At 39.2% G+C, this 23,399-nt stretch overlaps 3 protein-coding genes across 6 annotated transcripts in view; 2 read left to right on the top strand and 1 right to left on the bottom strand.

Moving 5' to 3' along the window:
- Positions 1-2,469, top strand: part of LOC110044670 (uncharacterized) — a 40,558-nt gene extending 38,089 nt beyond the window's left edge. Inside the window, exons 9-11 of the mRNA XM_020750228.2 lie at positions 350-564; positions 897-1,456; positions 1,855-2,469. Coding sequence (XP_020605887.2) covers positions 350-564; positions 897-1,456; positions 1,855-1,952 — 873 coding nt within the window. The 3' untranslated portion in view covers positions 1,953-2,469. The remainder of the gene's footprint in view (positions 1-349; positions 565-896; positions 1,457-1,854) is intronic.
- Positions 2,470-3,205: 736 nt separating this feature from the next.
- LOC110044672 (CAAX prenyl protease 2-like) lies at positions 3,206-10,688 on the bottom strand. Of its 4 annotated transcripts, XM_020750231.2 has the most exons (11): positions 10,598-10,678; positions 10,404-10,493; positions 9,596-9,701; positions 9,128-9,208; positions 8,945-9,005; positions 8,685-8,743; positions 8,173-8,281; positions 7,679-7,747; positions 6,883-6,945; positions 6,373-6,465; positions 3,206-3,739 (listed from the first exon to the last, which is right to left on the bottom strand). In XM_020750231.2, the coding sequence occupies exons 2-11, from the start codon at positions 10,421-10,423 to the stop codon at positions 3,630-3,632; spliced, it is 771 nt and encodes a 256-aa protein (XP_020605890.1). In that variant the 5' UTR covers positions 10,424-10,493; positions 10,598-10,678; the 3' UTR covers positions 3,206-3,629. The 4 variants fall into 4 exon arrangements, with proteins under 4 accessions (XP_020605890.1, XP_020605888.1, XP_020605889.1 ...); XM_020750229.2 differs by lacking the exon at positions 10,404-10,493 and having other exon boundaries at positions 10,494-10,688; XM_020750230.2 differs by having other exon boundaries at positions 10,404-10,636.
- Positions 10,689-11,326: 638 nt separating this feature from the next.
- On the top strand, positions 11,327-22,091 carry LOC110044694 (dihydroxyacetone phosphate acyltransferase-like). Its single transcript, XM_089291996.1, has 14 exons — positions 11,327-11,703; positions 12,211-12,387; positions 13,884-14,217; positions 15,502-15,653; positions 16,017-16,147; positions 16,677-16,828; positions 17,349-17,420; positions 17,988-18,293; positions 18,778-18,857; positions 19,226-19,369; positions 19,766-19,871; positions 20,341-20,434; positions 20,921-20,988; positions 21,124-22,091. The coding sequence occupies exons 1-14, from the start codon at positions 11,536-11,538 to the stop codon at positions 21,183-21,185; spliced, it is 2,046 nt and encodes a 681-aa protein (XP_089148122.1). The 5' UTR covers positions 11,327-11,535; the 3' UTR covers positions 21,186-22,091.
- Positions 22,092-23,399: the final 1,308 nt, after the last annotated feature.

Here is a 23,399-nt window from a genome sequence, read left to right as displayed (position 1 = left end):
AAGCTGTGTAAATGTACCGTTAGGTTTTCGAGGTAGCCTCCAGCCCAGTTATGTCTAATTGTATGACAGAAAGATAAAGGAAGAATTCGCAGTTGACAGTTTGGTTGAAGGGAAACCTAAAATTTAGAAATGAGCTAATTCGGGTATTTGTCTGACAGCAAGTAATTTTTTTTTGTTTGTTTTCAAATATCAAATACGCTAAGTCCTTCATAAGTCATCTAAGACGCAAAATTCTTCTGCCTTGGTAAATACCGCCAATCTTGGAAAATGTAACCAAGCACTGAATCAAGTATATTTCATTTCTAAACAATTTTCTCTTAATTCAATATTTACGTTTTTCTTTCCGCAGAGTCAATTGCTACTGTGCAGAATCCTTGAAGCTGCAATCTCAGATGTCAGCAGTCACTCCGCTTCTCCTCCTTCATCCCCTAAAGATCACGATTTGGATCTTGAGACTCGGTTTGAAACTGAGGCTGCAAACGATCAAGAACATGATAAAGTGTCAATTGGTAGTGGTGGTTCTAGTAGTACACTGGGTTCAACTCCGCCTAAAGTTGAGTTAAAGTAAGTGACGTGCATGCTTGTTACGCATACGCGTTCATTCCCCGTGTATCCAGGGGTGTCATTCAGTAATGGTTTCAGCAGGAGAACAACTGGTTTTCACAGGCAGGCAAAACTTTTTGAATTGAACTTCTTTATAAGAAAACTTTCCTCTAGATGGTCAAAACAGGCAAGTAAAATCATCCTCAGTCAGTCGATTTGCGCGGTCCCCGACTCTGAATGAGATCCCCTGTTAATCTGGAGCTTACTTAGATCCGCATTCATTACACTGAGATTGCACCGAAATCGACGACACGATTGTTAACTCTAACGTTTTTTTTATTATTATTTTGTAGTAAATCCAACGAAGAAAACCGCAAAGCGACACCTGATCCTACGGTTTCATACGAGGATGATTTTGAGGACGAAGTGCCGCTGACTGAAACTGCTGCGTACCAGAAAATGATGAGCAGCGCCCACTCAGAGCCGGACGACGACATCAGTGATCTCCTGGGAACGTCTGGACCGCAGAAACAGGACAGCGAGGATGACGACGACGTTGAGAGGGAACTGGCACGAACCATCTCCCCACCCGTGACGTCCCCCCGTCAGAGATCACCAAACAATTTGAAAAGCGTCAAACAGAAACCGAAGCTCTCTCTGTTTGAAACTGGGACAGAGGGGAAAAACGCTGAAAAAGACTTGGGCGATAGCTGGGGAGGTTCGTCGCTGAAATCAGTCAAATCTGACATTTCAGATTCCGAATCAGTGGTGTCGCCTCCGTTATCACCGGATTTTGGTGTTGGATATACACCAACTGCTCTCGAAAACAGTGAACAGAGGAACAAACTAGACAAGGAGAACGACAAAAGCGAGCCCAAATCCGCCAGTGACTCCAAAGCTAAGCGTAAAACAGGTAAAGAACGTTTCAGTCGCGATCCTGGCAGACTTAATAAGGATACTGTTGTTTGTCAGGTACAAAACATTTCCGGGAAAAAAAAATTTAGTTCGATTCATATCCCAACCGGGATTTCCGGGTTTTTTTTAAAGGGAGACAAATCTATTTTTTGTCTACTCTAGAAATCACTGGATGAGCGACAATTCCAAACTGAACGAGCATTGTGCCATTTGGCCTTATATTGTGTTTCTGTGCCTCAGTTTTAGTTAGTGTAGGAAACACACCGAAGCGTTTTAAGGCATCCTTGTTCATTCTTCAAGAATAAGACTGCTTTCTTTGCTTAGTGATGTTAAATCTTGATGGTCCAAAAAAAAATTATCAAAACATGTCACTGATGATTTCTTTATCGTTCATAGATTTTTGGAATACTTCAGACACTGAATCCGAAGTGGATTTACAGCTGAGCACTGGAGGCATGGACCAAGATGATGATGACTTTGATTTTTACGGTTAAATCAGAGGTTTAACCAATAAGGAACACCAGTCAAGCGATTTCCTGTCGTTCAAACGTACGCGACGAGAACTCTATTGTGATACCACCTTCGTTTATACAGCGGGTGAAACCTCGCGTTTTTGTGCTTAATATTTCGACCATCTCGAGACAAGATACTTCATACATTGTTAAGTATATATTCGCGCACGCTTTTCAGAATTTCGAGTTGGTGTACTGGAGGTCGCAAAGTCGTTCTCCCACGCTATACCTGTGCATCATTCTCAGTCCACGCCACGACTTTCTGAAAGCACAGCTGACATCTCCTAATTGAGGAAACAGTTAAAGTCCTCTGAATATGAGTTTAGGGTCAAGGACATGGTTATAATTAACACAATTTGTCGACTTTCTCAGTGAAACGGTGTAAATGTTTCTTCCGCTGCTCAAAACATTTACGAGGCTAGATGCTTCGTGGGTAGCCAATTCTGTTCGTAGAAGTGTGTGTTCAATCAACAAAATAAAATGTTAAACGTACGATGAATGCCGCGAGTGTTACATGTACGACCTAGCACACAGGGCGGGTCAAAATTACTGCGCGTGCCGTGAAGTTCTCATCACACTTGCCTCTGCCGAATACTATTTACAAACACTGCCTAAAATTTCAATATCCTCTACACTCAAGCCGTCTGGCAGCTGTGCGTAACAGAAGTGTAGCCGGAACCAGCCAGCCTTAGGGCGAAAGTGCGCTCATTATCCAACTCAACTGGAACAAATACAATAGGACAGTTCCGATATATTAAAATTCTAACTTGGCTCCGAGGCTTAGGGGAATAGAACAAAAGAAATCGCATCGAGGATAAGGGATGAATAATTAATTTCTTTTGTTTTATTCCCCTAAGCCTCGGAGCCAAGTTAGAATTTTAATACATCGGAATTGGTCTATTATTAGTTGTTTACACTTGTCTTAGTTCCCCAAGCTTCGCGACTCAGAGTAAACAAGCACGCGGTAAAAACTGGATTTCTGGTTAAGAAGAGTTAAGTTAAGGTTTTAGGCGTCTTATCGCATGACGTCGCGGCGTAGTTTAATTTTCCCCCGTATCAGGACTCGCCGAAATACCGCGCAACTCTTGGTTATTCCAGAGCCACTACCAGATATCTCAGTCATAATATCGTTAGGATTTCCAAGTAAAATCCCAGAAAAAACGAGCAAAATAACTCCATATTTACCCCAGAGATCTCATTTTAACTTATTCACTCAAGCAACAACAAAACAAAAATAGATACTCGATTGTCTGATTTATTAAATATTTCTAGTGTCAAAATAATTACCTCTTAATTAATTCTCACAAATAGCAAGACCAGTTTATCCGTTTGTGCGTGGGAAAGTGTCTAGTATGTCACTTTATTTTGTCCTTTTAAATATTTCACCTGACAAAAAAAATATTTATTCAAAAATTTATCCAAGTATTAGCACAAAAAATAACATTTATTGACTGACCGGACAATTCCTTTCCCTTCTTTAAGACAGGCTGAGACATTTATGTAGGTGAGGTCCGTATTTTTTTTTTTCGACAACCCTAAGGAGAATTATTATATCTATAAGATTCCTAAAAGGTGAATATTTTTGATTTCAATTGATGCATCGCTCGTAGGTCTGTGGCTTGACTCTCTTGGCAAATGAATCGCTGAGGAGCTATTACTTCACATGACTTGATGTTGATAATATACAGAATTATACCAAGCTGGGTTTGTGAGAGGTACAGCAAGCAACAGAAACAACACAAGTCCTGCCACGAATGAAGCGCTTATGACTGCAAGAAAACAAAAACAAACCTTATAAATTACCGAAAATTGTCATGACGGTAATACTTCAGCCCTGAAGATTAGAGGAGCCAAGGTGACCCATCGGACTTTTGTGGCTTTAAGCAACTATGGGGTTCTGGTACTGCTCGTGAATAGGGTGCTAACAGTGTCTTGTTACGGGTTTTCTTTACATTTCACCATTACTCCTTCATGCTACTGACAGGGGTTTCAATAAAAGCCGGTTACCGGCGGTCTACCGCCGCCTGTAGGACCACTTACCGCCGTCTGTTTGGATTTCATTAATGAAAATAAAAATGATATTAATTAAAAAAAAAAAAAGGAAATACAACGACGACGACCACTGAAATTTTTAAATACTACAAAAAAGCGGGCAAAACAGACCCAAGGCCAAAAAACTGAAGCGATAATTTCAACGTCCAGCGATACACTAAAAACCTGAAGCCTCGACATCATGACAAAGCAGACCCTGGGACAAACTCTAACGGGAACCAGTCGCCGTCAACCGGTAGGAATAATGTTATCATTTCTTTGGATTGATTACCGTTATGTAAAAAATAATCCGATTATTGCTGAATTGTAGTTTCGTTCGAATCCGTAAAATAAACAGCTTTCGACACATTGTTTTAAGTTAGTTTTTACCATAACTTTCTGTGGATATCAAGTGTCACTGAGAGATATCTGCCTAGAAAGGTATTCAAAATGCACCTCTTTGCATCAAAAAATTAATAGTTTGTAAAAAAAAAAAGTCCTGCTTTGTGGTCAATAAAAATACCCATCAACAGCACGCTTTTTGATGCCCAGAGCGCTGGAAATCGCATTTCCGAGCTTCTAGATTTCAAATTTTTTCAGGGGGGGCGATGCCCCCAGACTCCCCTTGGGGAAAGGGGCCTCACGGCCCCTTTAGTGGTCACAGCCGCCTATTACACCTTCAGTGACCGCTTATAACTAATGTTATTGAAACCCCTTGTACTGGGTGGAGAGAGGCACTGTAAAATTGAATTGTCTCGCCCAAGAATACAAAGGGCTCGAAGCGGAACTCTCGATCCGGAAATACAACTCACTATTTAAAGGCCGCATCCACACTACGTCGAAGAAATTTGAAAATGCAGCTTCGTTTCAGTCCGCGGTTAGGCCTGTCGTCCACAATAATCCGTCACGAAAACGGAGCTTTTCAAAAACGCTCTTCAATGCAGATGAGGAATTTGAAAACGCCGGCTTAAGTTACGTTTTATTGTGGACGGAAAACATTTTAAAAACGGAGGTTTTCAAAAACAACTACGTCTTGATAATCATGTGATTAACCCTCAAGAGTGCACCCAAGTTTTTCTGTCGCCGGTGATGGCTGCTTTTTCAAATTTCTCCGGCGTAGTGTTGGCGGGGCCGAAGGCTCCCCGCCGCAATGCCGGAGAAATTTGGAAACGGCGTTTTCACTTCGAAAACGCATCAAATGTTTTCCGTCCACGCTAAAACGTAAAGCAGGCGTTTTCAAATTCCTCCCATCTGAAGAGCGTTTTCGAAAAGCTCCGTTTTCGTGACGGATTAGTGAGGAAGGTAAGCCTAACCGTAGAAATAAAGCTGCCTTTTCAAATTTTTCCGGTGTAATGAACAGATCTTTTCGGAACTTCCCTCACCCGGACGATCCACTACACGATTATTGACACTCCTAGGTTAAAACCATTTACTATGAAAAAAACCTTCATTAGGAATTACTGAAATGAGCATTAAGGCGGAGTTACAGGGGAAATTATTTATTCCAACATGTCGCAAACTGCTGCGCGTATTTATATACTACCACCTGTGTTGTAATTTGTGGTAACGTGTTGTTGCACTTGGTAGACACGGGTTAAACTTTGCGCAACATGTTGCAGCAACTTACAACATGGTTGGTAATACGTGCAACAACGCTTTCCAGACCATTTTACAGTTGTCCTGGCCTTTGAATGGCAGCGAGGCTGGAGTTGACCTTGTTTTGATACAGACCTCACTGCTTTTGTTATGTAAATCAAGTTGTTCTAATGCTAACTAGGTGCATTTACATGACAAAAGCAGAGAGGTCTACAACTGAAACAAGTGACCTTATCGTTTCGCCTTAAGGTAGGCCTGTCTAATGGCATAACCGTTATTTCCCTCACTCGGATTCGTTGATTTGTTTCTTACTCTGAAGGCATAAACCGCGTAAAATGTGCGTATTCTATTTTGCCACCAGTAAGTTAATTCTCTGATTTCCAGCTTGTATCATTCCACTTTAAATTGAAATACGGAAGTTCTAAAAAGAGGAATCTTTGCTTTTCACTTCCTTCACTCGTATAACATCTGCACATTCTCATTCCGATTCTTGCTATCCAACGTCACGTGAAGCGAACGCGAACTTTGTGGCACGCCCATGAAACTCGCAATTGCGGCTTTGAGGTTTTCCTCTCAAATCTCGCGCTTGCAGTGCTTGGTTTGACTCGCAGTCTGCAACATAGGGGCGTGGAAACGATCACGACTTATAATACAAGATGGCGGAAACCTTGTAGTATATAAATACGCGCAGCAATTTGCGACATGCGTAATCCACTCGAGTTCGAAATACACAGAAATACACAGGCTAAACGGTTAGGGGCTAGTCGACACTTACGCCGTGGATACTTTGATCCTGGCACCTGGTCAACAGCAGGAAATCCCATGAAATTACAAAAACTGTGGCACAGCACTGGACCAATCAGATGACCTAAACAACAAGAAAACAATCAACACTCAAGTGCAAATGGATACAAGTATCCCAGTTAGTGAAAGGGACTAACAGACGGTTTGATGGGCCAGAGTAGCATGCAGGCACAGACAGACAGACAGACAGACAGACAGACAGACAGTTGGAACTACATGTAACTAGCTGAGAGTGTTTGAGAGTGAGAGATTGCCTTAGAGTGTCTAGTCTGAGAGTGAAGTGGCCAAGGGGGGAAATGGGGAAGAGATTGAGGCATCAGAGCCTTTCTCCACTCCTCTCTCTTCTATCCTCTTTCTTCCTGCTTTCTCTTTGTGTCATCCTCAATTACAGAGTCTGCTCACAGACTAACAGACACACAGTTTGACTGGTTAACTGAGAAACTCGCTGCAAAACTTGTAATTTACAGGCCTCAGCACTCACCAGTTCTTAAAAATAAGAAAGCTGTGTATCCTCCAAACACTGTTGTGTAACCAAACTGAAAAACTTAATATCAAGAGCACAAATGAGTGGCGAACCAAAATGGAGGTCTTGTCCAATGGATATAGATATCTACTGGATACTCTTTGTAGATATGATGATATTAGGTGATGTTAAGTTTCTTTTAACTGTACATATGGCTTTTTGACCATATGTGAACCAGTCAAGATGGCTGAAAATTAGTGTGTTTATGGCAGAGATGCAGTCAAGGTCCATAAACTCACAAAAAAGATTTATGACGCCAATATCCAGCCATCTTGAATGAACAAGTTAACAAATTGAAAGTGGTTTAGCGTGGTCTGTACTCTTACCAGCAACGATATGCGTCATCACAGTGGTCAAAATGTTGTGGACTACAAATTTTGACCACTGTGATGACGCGTACCATTGTTGATAAGAGTACAGACCACACTAAACCACATTCAATTTGTTTTTTACCACAATATCAACCTCAAAGAAAATGGTTTTTTCAGAGCACGAGCTGAAAAAGGCATTGCGTGACACATTGATGCGAGCAGCGTTGTCTGGACTCTTATCGACAACAGCAAATTAGCCAATCAGATTGCGAGATTAGTAGCAATTGTGGAAAAAAAAGAATTTGTAAACAACATAAAAAACACTCCCTCTTATAGGAAATAGTGGGTAAGCTTGCGTGCTCAGGTAACCAGTCATAGCGAGGGATTCTGTTCACATTGTCCCTCTCCCAGAGCTAGCCATATTTAATAATAACTTTACTCACTTGCACTAAACCATACATCTTTAGGATTCTCACCAAGCTGTAATCTTTCAATGACATGATGAATGTGAGCTGGTTAACAAAAACATGAAGGCTTTATGAAATATAGCAAAATAATAATTATCACATTTTGTAGATTGTAGGCCAGAAGGGTCAAACAAGAATTATGGATGAGATATTCTTCAACCCTTATCTCTAAGGGTATTCAAGAGTTGGAAGGAAATCTCAGAACTGACAATATGTGAATCATAAGAAAGGTAATTGAAAAGAGCAACACAGAGAATTCTGAGACATTTTTTTTTATGTGGAAACCTTATATATAATGAACACCTTTTATAATGACATCCCTTAAGTAAAAACAGAACAATAGTCCCAGTTCAGCTCAGCCAAATGTAAAATGCGTGAAACTGACCCTAGTATAACAAAGCCCCATTATAATGAGTCCAGTGGTAATTTGTTACATGTCAGGGTTCTCCTGAGCTTGGTATATACTTTACCTACTCCAAAGAACAATGGACAAATAAATATTGGCAGCACATTTCCAAACCCTGGAACAAGCATCGGCACCAGGCAAGCTCTGTATACAAACTCCTCAGTCAGGGGAGCCTAGTACAAAAAAAAAATAGCAATTAAGTGACAAAATTCCTAGCCGTGAGTTATACACCAAAAACCCAGAGAACTGTAAATGTGGCTTAAAAAAATTGGTTTACATTGTACTGTATGCAAAAAATATATTCAATGGATCAAAAGCAACACAGTCATTAACTTCTGTGAGACTAACAGTGTCTGTTCCAGGGGTTAAATGTTGGGATTTTACTACTTAAATCCCCCTCCTGGATAGAGGGTGGCAAAGGCGTTTATGCAAGAGCCTGTAATTTTTTGAAGTCTACTAAGGATTTCAATTTAGGGTTGACCCACTTTCAAAGCACCTTTCATTACAATTTAAAGGAAACTAATCTCTCAAAATCTAATGATAAAAAAAGAAACAAACATGAAAATTGTACCTTACCACAAGATAATTCCGCAAACTAATGGTATTAACCCAACTTGTTGGGTATTCAAAAAAACCTGGCACAAGAACAAAAAAAGACAAAAACAAAAGTTGTCTCCAATTGCAAATTACATGCATCAATGCTGCTGTATACTTTTTAATTGCAATGTGTATTCTTAGCTGGCTAAGACCATGAAATTTGACTCTTTAATATATGTTTACTAACACATCAGCTTAAATCTGTAAAAATTATTCGTTACAGTTATGCAATAATTTACCTTTAACATTTACAGATTCTCCACTGAAATACGATAATGTGATTGGTCCAAGAAACAAAATCTAAAGAAAATAATGACAACAAAATCAACTGAAAACAATTTTATTTTTTCTAAGAAGTTAGGTTCTCTAAAGCGGTAGAAAGTTTTGTCTTAAAATATTGTAATGCATATATTTTGCCTTACCACAGTCAGTATCAAAGGAAATAGAGTTGCAATAAGTATGTTTTCCAGATGAATTCCCAGGTATTTCCAGAGTGAGAGAACCTAAAAAAACACTCATGACAGTTATATAGCAATGTTGATTAATCTTGTTGTTTTGCACCAGGCAGTTTAAATGTCTCAAAGTCTGTTTTGGTTTTGTCTTCTGTGGTATGGGAACACTGTGTTGGGACCTGGTTGACTCTACATATATGTGGCTCTTAAGCCAGAGACCACACGCCAGTATGTTAACCTCGTTTGGTGACACCCGACAGTATATTTCGTCAGTGACCTTTTGGTCCGTTGTATAGATCGTGTTAACTAATCAAGAGCACTGAATTTTTTCCTCCTCTCAATCTCTTCCATTTCTAGTGCTCAGTTTTGCAAGGAAGTATTTTTTATTTTTTTTATTTTTTTGCTCTTGAAAAATAATAATAATAAAGATATATGTACATTGCGATCTGATGTTCCATCTGCCCAGAGCCAAACATACAGAGGAGCCAAAAGAGATATTACAAACACACTTCTAAATCTCTGCCTGATGGTCTTGGGATGATCTCTGAAGATAAATAAGAACAATCAAAAGACTTTAAGGTGTAATTAAGTCCACGTAAATGTGTTTGCATGGCAAATATTCAGACCAGTGTGAGTTTAAGAGGACTTGCTGTCAAAAGCTCTAGTACTGTAATAGTACTTTTTTTAAAGGACTCTTTAAACGTCTTTTAAACTTGCATACCACCATACCGAAAATTTATCTTTACTGCATTGTAAGCAATTTTCGTAATAATGTATCTAGTTTTGGTATGACAATTTTTCAAGGCTACAACAGGAATGAACAAAGTTGTGCACAATTTGTAGATGATATTGATAGAAATTTTCCAGAGGTGTCAAGCCGACTATGAAATTAAATTTAATGTGAACACCTACATGAATTGGTATTATTATGTAATACGGTCAATCGAACGAAAATAATACGCATTTCAGCCAAATGAAATCCATACATTGAGTTTTGTTTGATTTCACTACGATTAATTTAATGTAATCAAACTCACAAAACAAAAAATCGATTGGAAACCACCGAATCGAACACATCGATTTCTGAAATGATTTTTCGAAAACTTACATGTATAACTCGATCCGACCATAAATATTTGTTGTAATCTAATTTCTCACTTTGATTTAGTTCAATCACTCAGTGATCAAGTAATAACAAAGCCAGAATAAATTCTTACATTCAGTTGCGATTACAAAACCCACAAACCGTGACAGGTTGATTTCCATTGAGCCAGCTGGTTGGAATATTTTATTGTCCTCATGATAAGCTTTTCCCGCAATGTCGCCATTTACTTACCTGGGATACGGAGATTTCAAAATATACAAACTTCCAACATATGCTACTGAGAGTACTAAGCAGGATATAATGCCTCTAAAACGAGTGATCGTATTGAAACTTACAAAAGGACCAATGTGGTCTGTCACGTCCGCCATGTTATTTATTCCAACGAGCTACTGCTGACCTTCTGAGACCTCTGAACTTCTTCGCTTAGCCAAGCGTTACTTTGGCAGGGGAGGGGAGGGGATAGCCTGCGAACGTAGACGTATTTCCGCCTGTCACTTGACGTCTGCGAACCCGAGCCAGGAAACGATTTCTGTGACGTAATGACTTTTGTTTCTCTTTGGCCAATCAGATTTCATGATAGAATGAAACTCGAGTGCTCCTCGCAGCGAATACCTCGCGCAGTAGTTCTGGGGCCAATCATAGTCTAGTTTAGCTCAAGTAAGCTCAAGTAGCCCCAGAATTTCTTTTTTTTCCAAGTATATTTTCGACTTTGAAAACTTGTTGTTTTCGTCACTTGCTAGCAAATGGAAACTTTGCAATGACTTCCTTAAATTGAGCCGCGGAAGTTTTTTTTAAGATGTTTTTTAATGTGTTTTTATTGATGTAATTTTTTACCCGGAAGAAAGCGAATAATTATTTTCATCTTCCTCTGGCCTGCCGGCTGCTGTGGCCAACGCCTCTAACTCAGCCCCCAGCCCGCCCACATATGATTGTCAGAAATTATTACTAGGTTCACAGAAAACGCTTATCTGTTTCTCAAATTATAAATGCTAACTGAGAGAGGGTTTCTGATCTTGGTGAAGTGTGCAGTCGATCTTTAGTCCATAGTTCCCAAGTCCACAGTCCAAGGTTCATCTTCGAAAACAATAGTCACCGCAACACACGCACAATGCGTGAAAAGGCTTGCGCAAAACTGCAGGTCATGCTTCAAACGTCTGCTTGGAGCACTTAGAATGGAGCACTAAATCTCATTTCCGGATACAAAATAAAGTTAACTATAAAGTACGAAATAAACGAGTCTATGAGCACCGACAATTGATTGTTTACCTTCAGTATGGAGCCGTTTGATCTGGATTTGTTGCAGGAGGGCGGTTGGAGCGACTTGTTGTGGAGCTTGAAGCGATATGCCCCTCAAGGCTACAAATTCGCTCTGACTAGGACACCACAGCAGATAAAATCCGATGTTCTGAACTCCAGACGTGTGCAGCATGTTATCGAAAAGGTAATAAGCCCATAATATCAAGTCAATATTATCAACATTTACCAGGGTTTTCATTTCTGACCTGTAGCTATGTAAAATAATATCTATAATCATGCAAAGGAGTTTTATATTATTATTTTCACAAAAATATACACAAAAACAGCTTTTTCTTTTTCTATATATAGATAGAAAACTTTAATAGCTTGGACTTGGCTTTATCTTTTTAATGTAGGAAATAAAATTTGACATCTTCTTACTTTGCAAATGTGCTAAATGAATTTCTAATGATTAATGAGGCGGTGTGGAACATAAATTTAGCAAATTTTATGAGCTTATTGACTGAATGGGACCGCCAGACTAGAGAATAATTGGTTTAAGGTCAAGGCATATTAACCAAAAATAGTAGAGTGTGTGCACATTACCAAGTCAGTGAAAGGCAAATAATTACTATCACTGGCCAATTAAATTTAATACTATATATGAGTTACTGTAGTTTTCATTTCTTCTGATTTCATCATTAATTTGCAGACTGCTGAAGAAAAAAATGCAACTGTTGAATCCGTTACTGATGAAGTGAAAGCAATTTTAGAAGAAATGGGCCATAATTTTAACCTTAGTAGCATCAGAGTTATGGCACTGATGCTTCGTAAAATTCTTTGCACACTCTTCCGCAAAGTTCTCATCAACAGAGAAGGCCTGGAGAGGGTAAGTATTAATTAACTGTAACTGCAAATATATAGGTATTAGTTTACAAGGCATAAGCTTGCAAATATTATTGAACAGGGAACAATTAACCTTTTTCAGAGCTCTTTGTGGTGAGGAATTTTGACATTGCTTGTCTATCACAGGTTCCTAGGGTTCTCATTAAGGATGTTCGTGAGAAAATTTTCCAACATTGATTTTTTTTCTGAGACTTTTACCACAGTAAGATAATATGAGTTAGTTATGTCAGAAGTGTAAAAAAATGGGGTTCTTATTTGCTTATTTTATTACTTAGCGTGCGCTCTCATGCATGACGTAACATGTGAATTTGCGTGCACAGTAAGGATGTACAGAAACAATTAGTGCAAACGACCTTAAGTGCTGACCACCGGCTAAAATATCTGTTACTTGAATTTCTGAGCCACCCATTTTCATGAAATAATATGTGGGTTAGTTGTGAAAAGTAATAAATTTTAGGAAAAACACAGGTGTTTTTTTGCACCTGACCGAACCTTAACTGTCCTTGTCTCAGGACAGTCAAGGCTGTAGCTAGAGATGGGGCATGGGGTCAGGGTGTGGCGTACGTTTTCAATTATGCTAGTGCTGCAAGATAAAACCTGAAAATATCTCAGTAAGTAACCCTTAACATTCTTGGTGTTTTGACCTTTTCCAAAATTGAATTTTTTTCTAGTAACAAATATGTTCAAGAGAATGCATGAAATGGCTTTTCAGAGCCTCTCAATTGAAAATTTTCTGGTGGAGCATGCCCCCAGACCTCCCCAGAGGCTTGTCCCTTCAGCACTTGAATTGGTGTCAGCCATCAGTACTTCATGAATCTAGCCCTCTACTCCCTAAATTAATGAGAACCCTGGACTTCTCATGCAGCACTATTTTTAGGTTGCCAATTAGTTATTTACACTTTTGAGTGGAGCAAGCTACTAAAAGTGCAGTGCTTTGTCTAAGGATACAACACTACATATGTACCTCTTGATCAAGAGTATCTGCAAACTCTCATGCCTTTTGCCTGAGACTTGTGCCAAGTTTGGGTCAAAAACTCCAATCTTGCTCCCACTCACACCTACAGACCAATTCCTCAGGTTTTAATGAGAATGCTACGCTATAACAACTTGAACTAACAGAATTTTGAAAAATATAGCAACTGGAACTAATTCAGTTCAATGCAAGAAAAGAAATTAGTCAGTGTAAGTGAAGGGATACGTCCCCAATTCTCTGATTTTCAAGGGAGAAATATATGCAATGGAGTCATTTTTAGCAAAACACATCCTGGGACCAGGAAAACGATTATGTCTAGATTGTGCTCAGAAATATTTGGAACCCCCTTGGATCTATTCGACATCTTCAGATATAGTAGGTCTCCTGTGACTTGGGCAGGTGCAATCTAGAGCCCAACAAACCAACCTTTGGGCTGCAACTGCACCTTCCACAGTGATTCCAGTGATGCACAGTAACCCTAATTTTCCCTGTATTTTTTTTTTCAGTTAAGGGATGCTGCAAAGAACAACCCTGTGGTGTTTATTCCATCACACAGGAGTTACATGGACTTTCTTCTTGTATCATACATCTGCTTCACCATGGATATTCCACTGCCATTTATTGCAGCTGCAGCAGATTTCATGAACATGCGTGTTATACGGACCTTGTTTAGAAACAGTGGAGCCTTTTACATGCGCCGCTCCTTCATGTCTGACCCCTTATACTGGGTCGTGTTTACAGAGTACATTCAGAATCAACTTCAGAATGGTGATCAGCCGCTTGAGTTCTTTTTAGAAGGAACAAGAAGTAGAACTGGAAAGTTTCTACAGCCAAAACTTGGTATGTGTTCATTTTATTAATTAAAATTGCATCTTAAAGAACAGATGCAGAGTACAAAGCGTAATCTGCTCATTTATAACCTTATCCAACATAGTAGTTCACTAGCATATTAAATTCACTGTAGTCATTTGTACTTGTAGCTGTTCTAAAGTTCCTCAACTTGTAACAGAATAACAAACATTGACATGAGGGTGGTAAAGGGGGGGAGGTATAGATCACGTTTCATAGAAAATAAAGCAGCCCTTTCACAATTCACGAAAAATACAACATTGGCATTTCACACTTCACGGAAAATAAAAGAGAACATTTTGGAAAATCACGGTTCACTGCGACTATGGAAATCACAATTCACGAGGAAAAAAAATGGCTATTTCACATTTCACAGGAAATAAAAAGGGCCGATCACTGGTCACGAAAATACCCTTTACCACCCTCTGGCATGGGGGGAGGTGAGGAATTGTCCAGTAACTTATAAAGAAAGAAATTTTATAGTTTTATAGGAAAGAAAAAGAAACCCATGAGTTGATTTTCTCATGGTTATCAGGGCTAGCGGTATTGCTCGCAGCCACCTATGCACGACGGCAAGGATGACGACGACAACGGAGTCACACAATGTGGCTGCCATACTCCAAATAATAGGTTGACAGAGACATGCAGCCTTGGTTTACCGTGCACTTCTTTGATATTGGACACCCATGTTACGATCAATTGACACCAGTCAAAATAAGGTATCTGCTGACCAGTATCAGGTGACCATATTGCGGGCTCGAGTTTACAGCTCATCGAGGTCACATGTTTTTTTTTAAAGTTGACCGCTGACCAAGGGCTGGTTTTCGATTGGATCGCGGGCTCATCTCAGGTTAACTTGTTGAAAACAGGGCAGGATTGTTCGGAAGCCAGTTAACACTAACCCAGGATTAAAAGTTAACCGAATCATAACTTTTTCTTCTATACAAATGTTTTTTGCTGCTTTGTTTTGTGTAAATAGTGATTATTAAAACTCAAAACAGAAGGCCAAACAATATACAGAAAACCTCAACACAAAGTTACAAAACTCAAATCAAAATTCTACCTTTTCCTGGGCTAGCTTAATTTGGTTCTGAACAACCCGGCCCAGGAGCTATGCTTTTAGGCTGGCCTAAATCTATATATTATACAAAGTCATATTGATCAGACTGCTCAAGCTTAAGTGAAATTTGAATAAGACAATGACTGTCCAGTTTTGTCCTCACTGTAAATTTTCACAGTGAATCACCAATTGACTTTGGAAATTTTGTTTATTAGGTGTCCTTTCCATGGTTCTTGACTTGTACACCAATGCTCGGGTGCCAGACATCCTGATCTGTCCAATCACTTTTAGTTATGACAGAATACCAGAAGAATCACTCTATGCATATGAGCTGTTGGGAATACCCAAACCAAAGGAATCTCTAAGAGTGAGTACAGAGATTAATGTAGCCCAGTGTGTTTTCCTGAAATGTAATAGTTCTAAGTGAGTTCAACCCATGCAAGACAAGATGTCATTTTTATGAGGCTTGTCCTTAAGAGAGGTTGTTTCTGTCCCTTTTTGTGGGATATCCTTGCAATGTTCCATATTTTTCTTGTCTAGATGTGTATTTTTTTCAGTGCTAAATGGCTAGCTTTTGTTTCAATGCAAGGAAATCGCCCCAGACACTATCCCTCGGCCCTTAGTGACAGCCCTACCATTAAAATTCTTAGTCATTAGTGACATCCCTTTTTGTCACATTAAAATTCTTACTGGTCTTGAGTGTGTTTGATTTAATTGTTTTTCTTGATAGGGTTTGATCAAAAGCAGGTCTGTGCTGACAGAGGACTATGGAAGTATCCACGTTCATATTGGAGAGCTCATACCTCTGAGCAGATTCACAGAAGGAAAGCTCAACAGAGTACACAATGCATCTATACCAAGGTTAATTTAAAGAAGCAGTGTTGCACTTTTTTCTTGTCACAGATAATTTAAACGCTCCTCTGTTGATTTATAATCACAGTTTATGCTGTTAGTATATTTGAAGCTATCTTCTGACACTCATTTGTTATGATCTCAAACAGCGAGTTGTTCTGTTTCGAATTAATGTTCAGGTGCATGACTGTGCTGAGAAAGCAGGTTAAATCAATACCCCTTTGACCTCCAATAAATAATTATAAATTATTTCCAACTACAAGGATGCAGACCAGTTGGCTATTTACAAAGCACATTAATGAAGAGTGAACTCAGGACCACTAAGAACCAAGCCAGTTAGTGCTAAGGGGGAAGGGCTTGAAATTGGGTCCTCCAGATTACAAGACTAGCACCCTAAATCACTCAGCCACGCTGCCTCTAGGTATATCGTCTAGTTAAGTTCAAATAATAGCCTTGTTTGTAATGCAGATTCATGACTGTTTCCAAGTTTCACCAATGTCATGTTCTAATTAAGCTCTTCTTTTTGTTTCTTTTTCAGACATTTGTTTCATTTTTTGTCTGATGAAGAGAAAAAGGTTGTCAAATCCCTTGGTTACAAAGTCCTCTGCGATCTTCAAGCAGGAATGATCAGCTCTTCTAGTGTTCTTGTGGCCTCAATAATGCTACAGAACTTACAAGGACTCCATTTTGGTATGTTTGGTGGGAATGAGGGTGCTAGTGTAGTAACAAATTAAAAATTTCTGTGGAAACAATAAGAAACTTTACATTGATTGAGCTCGTTTTTCAAAGGAGAAAAGTTTTGATATTTGTTTGGGAACACCAACATGACCACCTTGTGAAAACGCTCTACCAGGCATCCCACTGTTAGTCAATGGCCAGTGTAACAAATTAATTGAATTTAATGTTACAATGTAACATATTAATTGATTTAAATTAATTAAGTGACTGGTTCATGGAGTGTTCCTGAATGCCTGCAATATCGTTCCCAGAGAACGTAACCCTTTTGGTTATAGCACCAAGAAATCGAAACCTCCGGGAAAAGTCGTTAAGGGAGCCAGGATTAGTTGCAGCAGTTACCCTCGCTGCGCATGTTCAAGAACCATTATTGAACTTGAACGCATGCGCACGATCAAACCGGAACATTTTCTGGCTGGCTCTGGGAACGCGATTGGAATACCTGTTGTTTTCTTGTTGTTGCAAAACTTTGCAGATGAACTGGTAGAAGAATTCACGTGGCTAAAAGAACTGTGTCACATGTGGAGTATACCAATCAAATCTGCAGGTTTGTATTTTACTTCTACCTTCTTCTTCTACCTTCTTCTGTTTCTCTCCTGTGGTGTAACTTCCTACACAACAAGCAGCTCCTTCTTTTCTCATAGTCCGTCGGGTGCGAGACGAAAGAGAGAATGGGTGGCCATTTTTTTCCCTTGCAAGTTTGTTTTGTGTCGCACTCGGTGACGGTCTGAGAAAATAGACAACAGTCTGGTCCAACAGTCCAGAATTGTAGGCTTACTGAGTCACGAGAAACAACTTACATTAAGTCTTGGAGGAAATAACGTAAGAGAAGTAACTTACTTTTTACAAATACTAAGCTATGTATTTTATTTAGTGTTTATCTCGCTTTCGAGATCGTTCTGTTTGACCCTCGTTGATCTTATCCCTCTGGTAAGACCCAAAATGCGTTTTGGTTTTCTGGGAAGGTGAAAACAAGAGAGTACTGTTCAAAGAGAGAACATTAGAAACAAAGAAGTCGTTGAAACATTTTTTTTACTTCTCGGAAACACGAGTTAGTGGTTGGATGTAACATTTCTTGTGCTAATTTTTTTTCCTACTGAATTTCTACCTCCAGGAGATTCAAATAATGTGGCCCTTGTCAGTGAAAGCATTAATTTGCTGAAGTCGTCTTTGGAAAAAACAGAAAACGGACTTGTAAAGATCAGAGGCAATAAAGCGAGCAAAAATAGGGAGCAAAGGGCTCCTGGAAAAGCTGCAAACAGCGACACACATCTCAACCATTCTGCCACGAACATCAAAGACGAGGCTGCTATACACATGCTATTAGCGTGCAAGAGGAATGTCATCTTGTACGATTTCTTCAGAATTGGAATGTTTTCCTTAGCAGCACACAACCAACCTTCTTCCGAAAAACATTTGGGTTTGTTGATAATTTTCTCTTCTATGTACATTAGAACTGTTGAATTCCAAGGCCCTATCTACACCACGCCGGAGAAATTTGAAAACGCAGCTTTATTTCTACGTTTGGGTCTACCGTCCACACTAATCCGTCACGAAAATGGAGCTTTGGAAAAAAACGCTCTTCAAGCCGGAGGGATTTGAAAACGCTTGCTTTGCCTTTTAGTGTGGACGGAAAAGATTTGAAGAACGGAGCTTATCGAAAGCGATAACGTCACAATAATCATGTGATTAATTAAATTTTCCTGCCCGAGGTTTCCTCAAACACAAATCCAAAATGACGGGTGATTGTTGCGTTTTTAAATTCCCCGGCGTTATGTGGACATGTGAAAAGATTTGATGCGTTTTCAGAGTGAAAACACCGTTATCAAATCTCTCCGGCGTAGCGTGGACGAGGCCCAAAAGCAACATCGTTGTTGACTTTGTTTTCTTCCTCTCCTCGTTAGTTCAATTGTTCGCTGACTTTCAGTTCCTGGCCAAGCTGCTGGTGAAAGAAGTTCCTCAAGTCACGGAAAGAACTAATGAGGTTATCATCACAATTTACTTAATTCATGCCACACTATGCAATCTCGTGCAACTTGCTTTATAAAACTTGATGAACACTGTAGCGTTTCCGTGAAACAGTCCTGAGAAATGTTCCCACATTGACACAGGAATGCACCACATGCATTGCGAGACAAGCTTGAAAGAAGCTGTCTTGTCAACAGCCCGCATATTATTCTTAAGGAATATAAAGGCTGAGTACAAAATCACTTTGTACAACGGAAAATTTAATTTTGAAAAAGTATCACTCGTTACGACCGACGATGCTTTGGTATTTGGCGAGAGCTCGAACGCCTCTACTCCAGCTTGCTAATAACTCAAGCCTTCTTTCGTTTTTCTTCTTTTTTTCAGACTTTTGAATACTTTCGGGAGACAACTCAGTTACTAGAGGAGCACGGCTCGATAAGTGTTCGGAATGGCAAAGTTGCGATACTTCAGGACAAAGATGTGAGCTTTAGCGCTAATATGTGGAGACCAATTTTGACAGCATACTGGGTAAGTAACATAAGAGAGACTTCTCAGTTCATATGGAGCTGCCCAACCAAATGCACGCGGTAAAACTATGTTACTTCATTCCCCACAATTTGTTTACTCAAAGTGATAGAGCGCTTAAGCAAACCACAACGAGAGCGTCACCAATGAGTAGAGCAATGGCTGTGCACGTGCGTTATTTTCATTTGCAATTGAACGCTGGTGTTACATATTTAGCTTGAGCAAGTTCTGAGACTGATAGGCGCACTGAACTGATCTAGACAATTGCGAAATTTGAAGGTAAAATATAAATTCATTTTTTACTCGGCGTTGTCCTCGGGGTCGCCGTTGTCGTTACTTAAAACTCCCTATTAATTATGTTGAGTAGTTTTGAAGGCTTTTTAATTTGCTTTTTTTTAGATTACGTCCCAGTTCTTTGTCAATTATCCTGATGGTAACCACGAAAGACCGCTGACTGAGATTGTAAGGCAAACTCAGGACAATGCAGCAGAACTTGTCCTTACTGGTAAGCAAGGCTCACTAACACCCTCGAGACAACCCTAGGGACAATGTTTGGGAACACATCCTCGGGGCTAGAAAATGTGTTCTATGAAACGAAGGAATGTGATGACCAATCTGCCAAATTAAAAAAAATTATTTTATGGTCATACTTTAAGTCTATTCTCTCATCGCACTCCCTTAACCCCCTCTCCTCCACTATAGCATCATTATCTTGTTTTTAGCCGGCGTAAATGAAAGCAAGATAAAATGGGTAGTTCTATTCACATGTAATAATCTATCTGTCATCTATAATTTTCAATCTATAATCTGTTTAAATTAGCTCTCGCCATCTGTCAAGTGATGTTCTACAAAATTGAACCACAGAAAGAAACTATCGCTTTTATTCTTACTATATATTATCACAATCAAAATGCACTTTTTACTGGTTTTCTGTCACTGTTTAAAACAGTTTGTGTGCATGTTGTTTTCTTCAGGAGATGTCAAGTTCTATGAAGTCCTCTCACTCGACTTGTTAAGGAATTCTGTTATGGCTTTGGTCGAATTGCGAGTCCTCAAAGCATCTAAAAGGTAAAACCACGCGGTTCCCGGTGCATACTAAATTTCTCGGCTCTTGTTCATCAACAAGGAGTTTAAATGAACCACAACGGTAACGGCATGGGAACGTCGTTGAACAAAAGGGTTTTTGAGCAGTACAGAGGCTGTGCACGTGCGTTATATTTCTTGGTGCATTTCTTTGCCGTCCTTTGCAAAATAACAACGTGAAATGACCAAATTCTGCGTTGTCTGGAGAATGTGAACCACAAGGACTAATATAACTTGTGTTTCAGATTCAGTTTCGACATGAACAAAAACAGTGATAAACAAAGTTATAAATGACTATAGAATATCGCTTTGACTTGTAAGTAAAATTTTAAGTCAGGTTTTTATCGACGTTGTCTTTGGCGTCGCCATCGTGGTTACTTAATTTCCACTATGTCTGATCGTGCCAAGCTCCAAGCTTTATTTACGTTAAAATGTTACAGTCTAAACGGTTTTGACTGTGATCTTTCGTAGTGTTGATGGCGCTGTTTTAATCTCAGTTCCAAGCAGCGCGAAGGCTGTTGAAACCTGCCAGAAAATAGGTGAGCAACAAATTAATTTTCTTGAATGCTGTCCTTGCAAAACAAAGTGAATTCGATAAAGAATTTGAAGTGATGATAATAATAAACCTATAGTCTTGTCAAACTAAAATGATGTTCTTGTTTAATCTTCCTCAGGAGAATTTCTTGACTTGCCGTCCAATTCGTCGCTGTTCTCCTCGCATCTGTCCAAGCTGTGAGTGCTCGGCACACAACGTTATCACTGGACAAAAGGCTGATGATTCTCAGATGGAGTAAAAACAATGCCTTACACAGGCGTCACTGAAACCAAAGTGGAACAGTTCTTGGAGCGAGTTAAGTTTCTCGCACGTACAGGGTGGAGAAGATAGCGCGTGCGAAATTGTCGACTGTAAGAGAAGAGAGCTGGCAACAGTTCATAATCTAGCTGAAATCTCGTTTAGTCTGGATTTAAACTGAAAGAAAACTTCACCTTCAAGAGACATTGAAATATATTTGATAACTAAGCTAGTGGTTAATATAAATCCACATGATACGACTCTTCCAGTTTATGGAACAAGTTAAGTGTCCTTTGCTCTTTTACAAAAGAAAATCAGAATAAAAGAATGTAGTAATAAGCTATCATTATTTCATTTACCTTTTAGAGTCGATGTTGCACAAACCTTTGTTTTCCAGCTTAACGTACTCATTACAGTCCATTTTTTTGTTACTTTTGAGTCTAACAGTGTATTCAATTTTCTTTGAATGCAATGTAGTGGTTGTTGGAATAGCTTACTCTAGATATATCTTCTACGATGGAGTTACTACATGGAAGGAACCGAGATGATTTCTTTAAATGACAAATATTTAATTAATTTCCAATGACGGATAAGATATATTGAGAACGTACACTGTAAAATGATTCCTTTAGGCGACAATTATTAAATAAACCTTTACAATAAATGAATGAATCAATAACTGTCAATCAGTTGTGTAGCCTATTGACGTTCATGTGCGTTATGGCTCAGTTTTAACTAAGAACAGAAAGCAAAAATTTGACGTAATTTAACTTTTGTAAATTTTGAGCTCAAAATAATAAATCTAATTCCACTGAATAAAAGAACGAAGTTAAAAAAGTAAAAAAAAAATCATTTGTTGTTATGTTATCACTCTCACTCATTCCTTCTTCCTTTGCGAGAGGGAGAAATCTGATTCGACGCGAAAACATTTCGCGCGAAAGTAATTAATAACAGCTAATGAGAGACAAAATACGGATCACATGAAGTTAATTGCAGGAATGGCTCCGAGCCTTTTGATAATAAATCGCTGACCAAACCTGTATATGCTGACATAATTGCTTACATCATATAGGCGAATCTTTGCTGACGTCATTGTTTACATTTTTCCTCATTAACATACGACTTTGCGCATAGAAGGCATCATGCTAGACACGATTTTACAAGAAAAACTTAAAGAGCTTGTGAAACTTAGTAAGTGGTGAAATTTTTGGTTCTTTGGGTGTAATATTCGAGGAGAAATTGGCTTTCAAAACCATCAAAATTTCTGTGTGGCAAAAGCGCTAATGAGCTCATACATTCTTTGTAAAATTTTGAGCTTTTAAACCCTCGTCGCACAAAAAGTATTCAATACATCGCGCTCAAATTCCTTGGGACAGTTAATCGTGCTGTGCCCTTTCAATATTCAGTATTAATCTCTTTGTAGCTCCATCAGAAACTGTATCGCTTATGGTAATGAGGCAAATATTGTAAACAAAGATTCTCCTATACTTTCACCACCTTTCATGTTCGTCCATACACCTTCATTCACTGATATACACGTTCATAGATCTTCATTCACATTCGTACACCTTTATCGACCTTCATACACTTTAATTCACCTTCATACACCTTACATGCACCTTAATTCGCCTTCATCCACCTTCATACACCTTAATTCACCTTCATACACCTTCGTACACCTTCGTACACCTTCATCCACCTTCATACACCCTCATACATCTTCATACACCCTCATTCACCTTCACCACCTTCATGCACCTTCCTAGAACTTCGTACACCTTGATACACCTTCATTCACCGTCATCCACCTTCATTCACCGTCATTCACCTTCATACACCTTCATTCACCTTCAGTCACCTTCATACACCTTCATAGACCTTCGCACACCTTCATACACCTTCATTCACCTTCATACACCTTCATCCATCTTCATAGACCTTCATTGACCGTCATTTACCTTCATTTACCTTCATCCTCCTTCATAGACCTTCATCCACCTTGATAGACCTTCATTCACCTTCATCCACCTTCATAGGCCTTCATACACCTTCATCCACCTTCACAGAGACCTATTAGGTTATCCTTGTGTTTTCTGTTTTCTTGGTGTCAGCCCTAGCCTAAGTCCTGAGAAGAAGAGGTAATAAATTCACTGAAAT

This window comes from Orbicella faveolata, unplaced genomic scaffold, assembly GCF_042242905.1.
Source record: "Orbicella faveolata isolate gen_17 unplaced genomic scaffold, um_ofav_v1 contig_24, whole genome shotgun sequence".
In the NCBI taxonomy this organism is placed as follows: Eukaryota; Metazoa; Cnidaria; class Anthozoa; order Scleractinia; family Merulinidae; genus Orbicella; species Orbicella faveolata.
The sequence above is the reverse complement of the archived record's forward strand: the minus strand, read 5'-3'. Positions and strand labels throughout refer to the sequence as shown.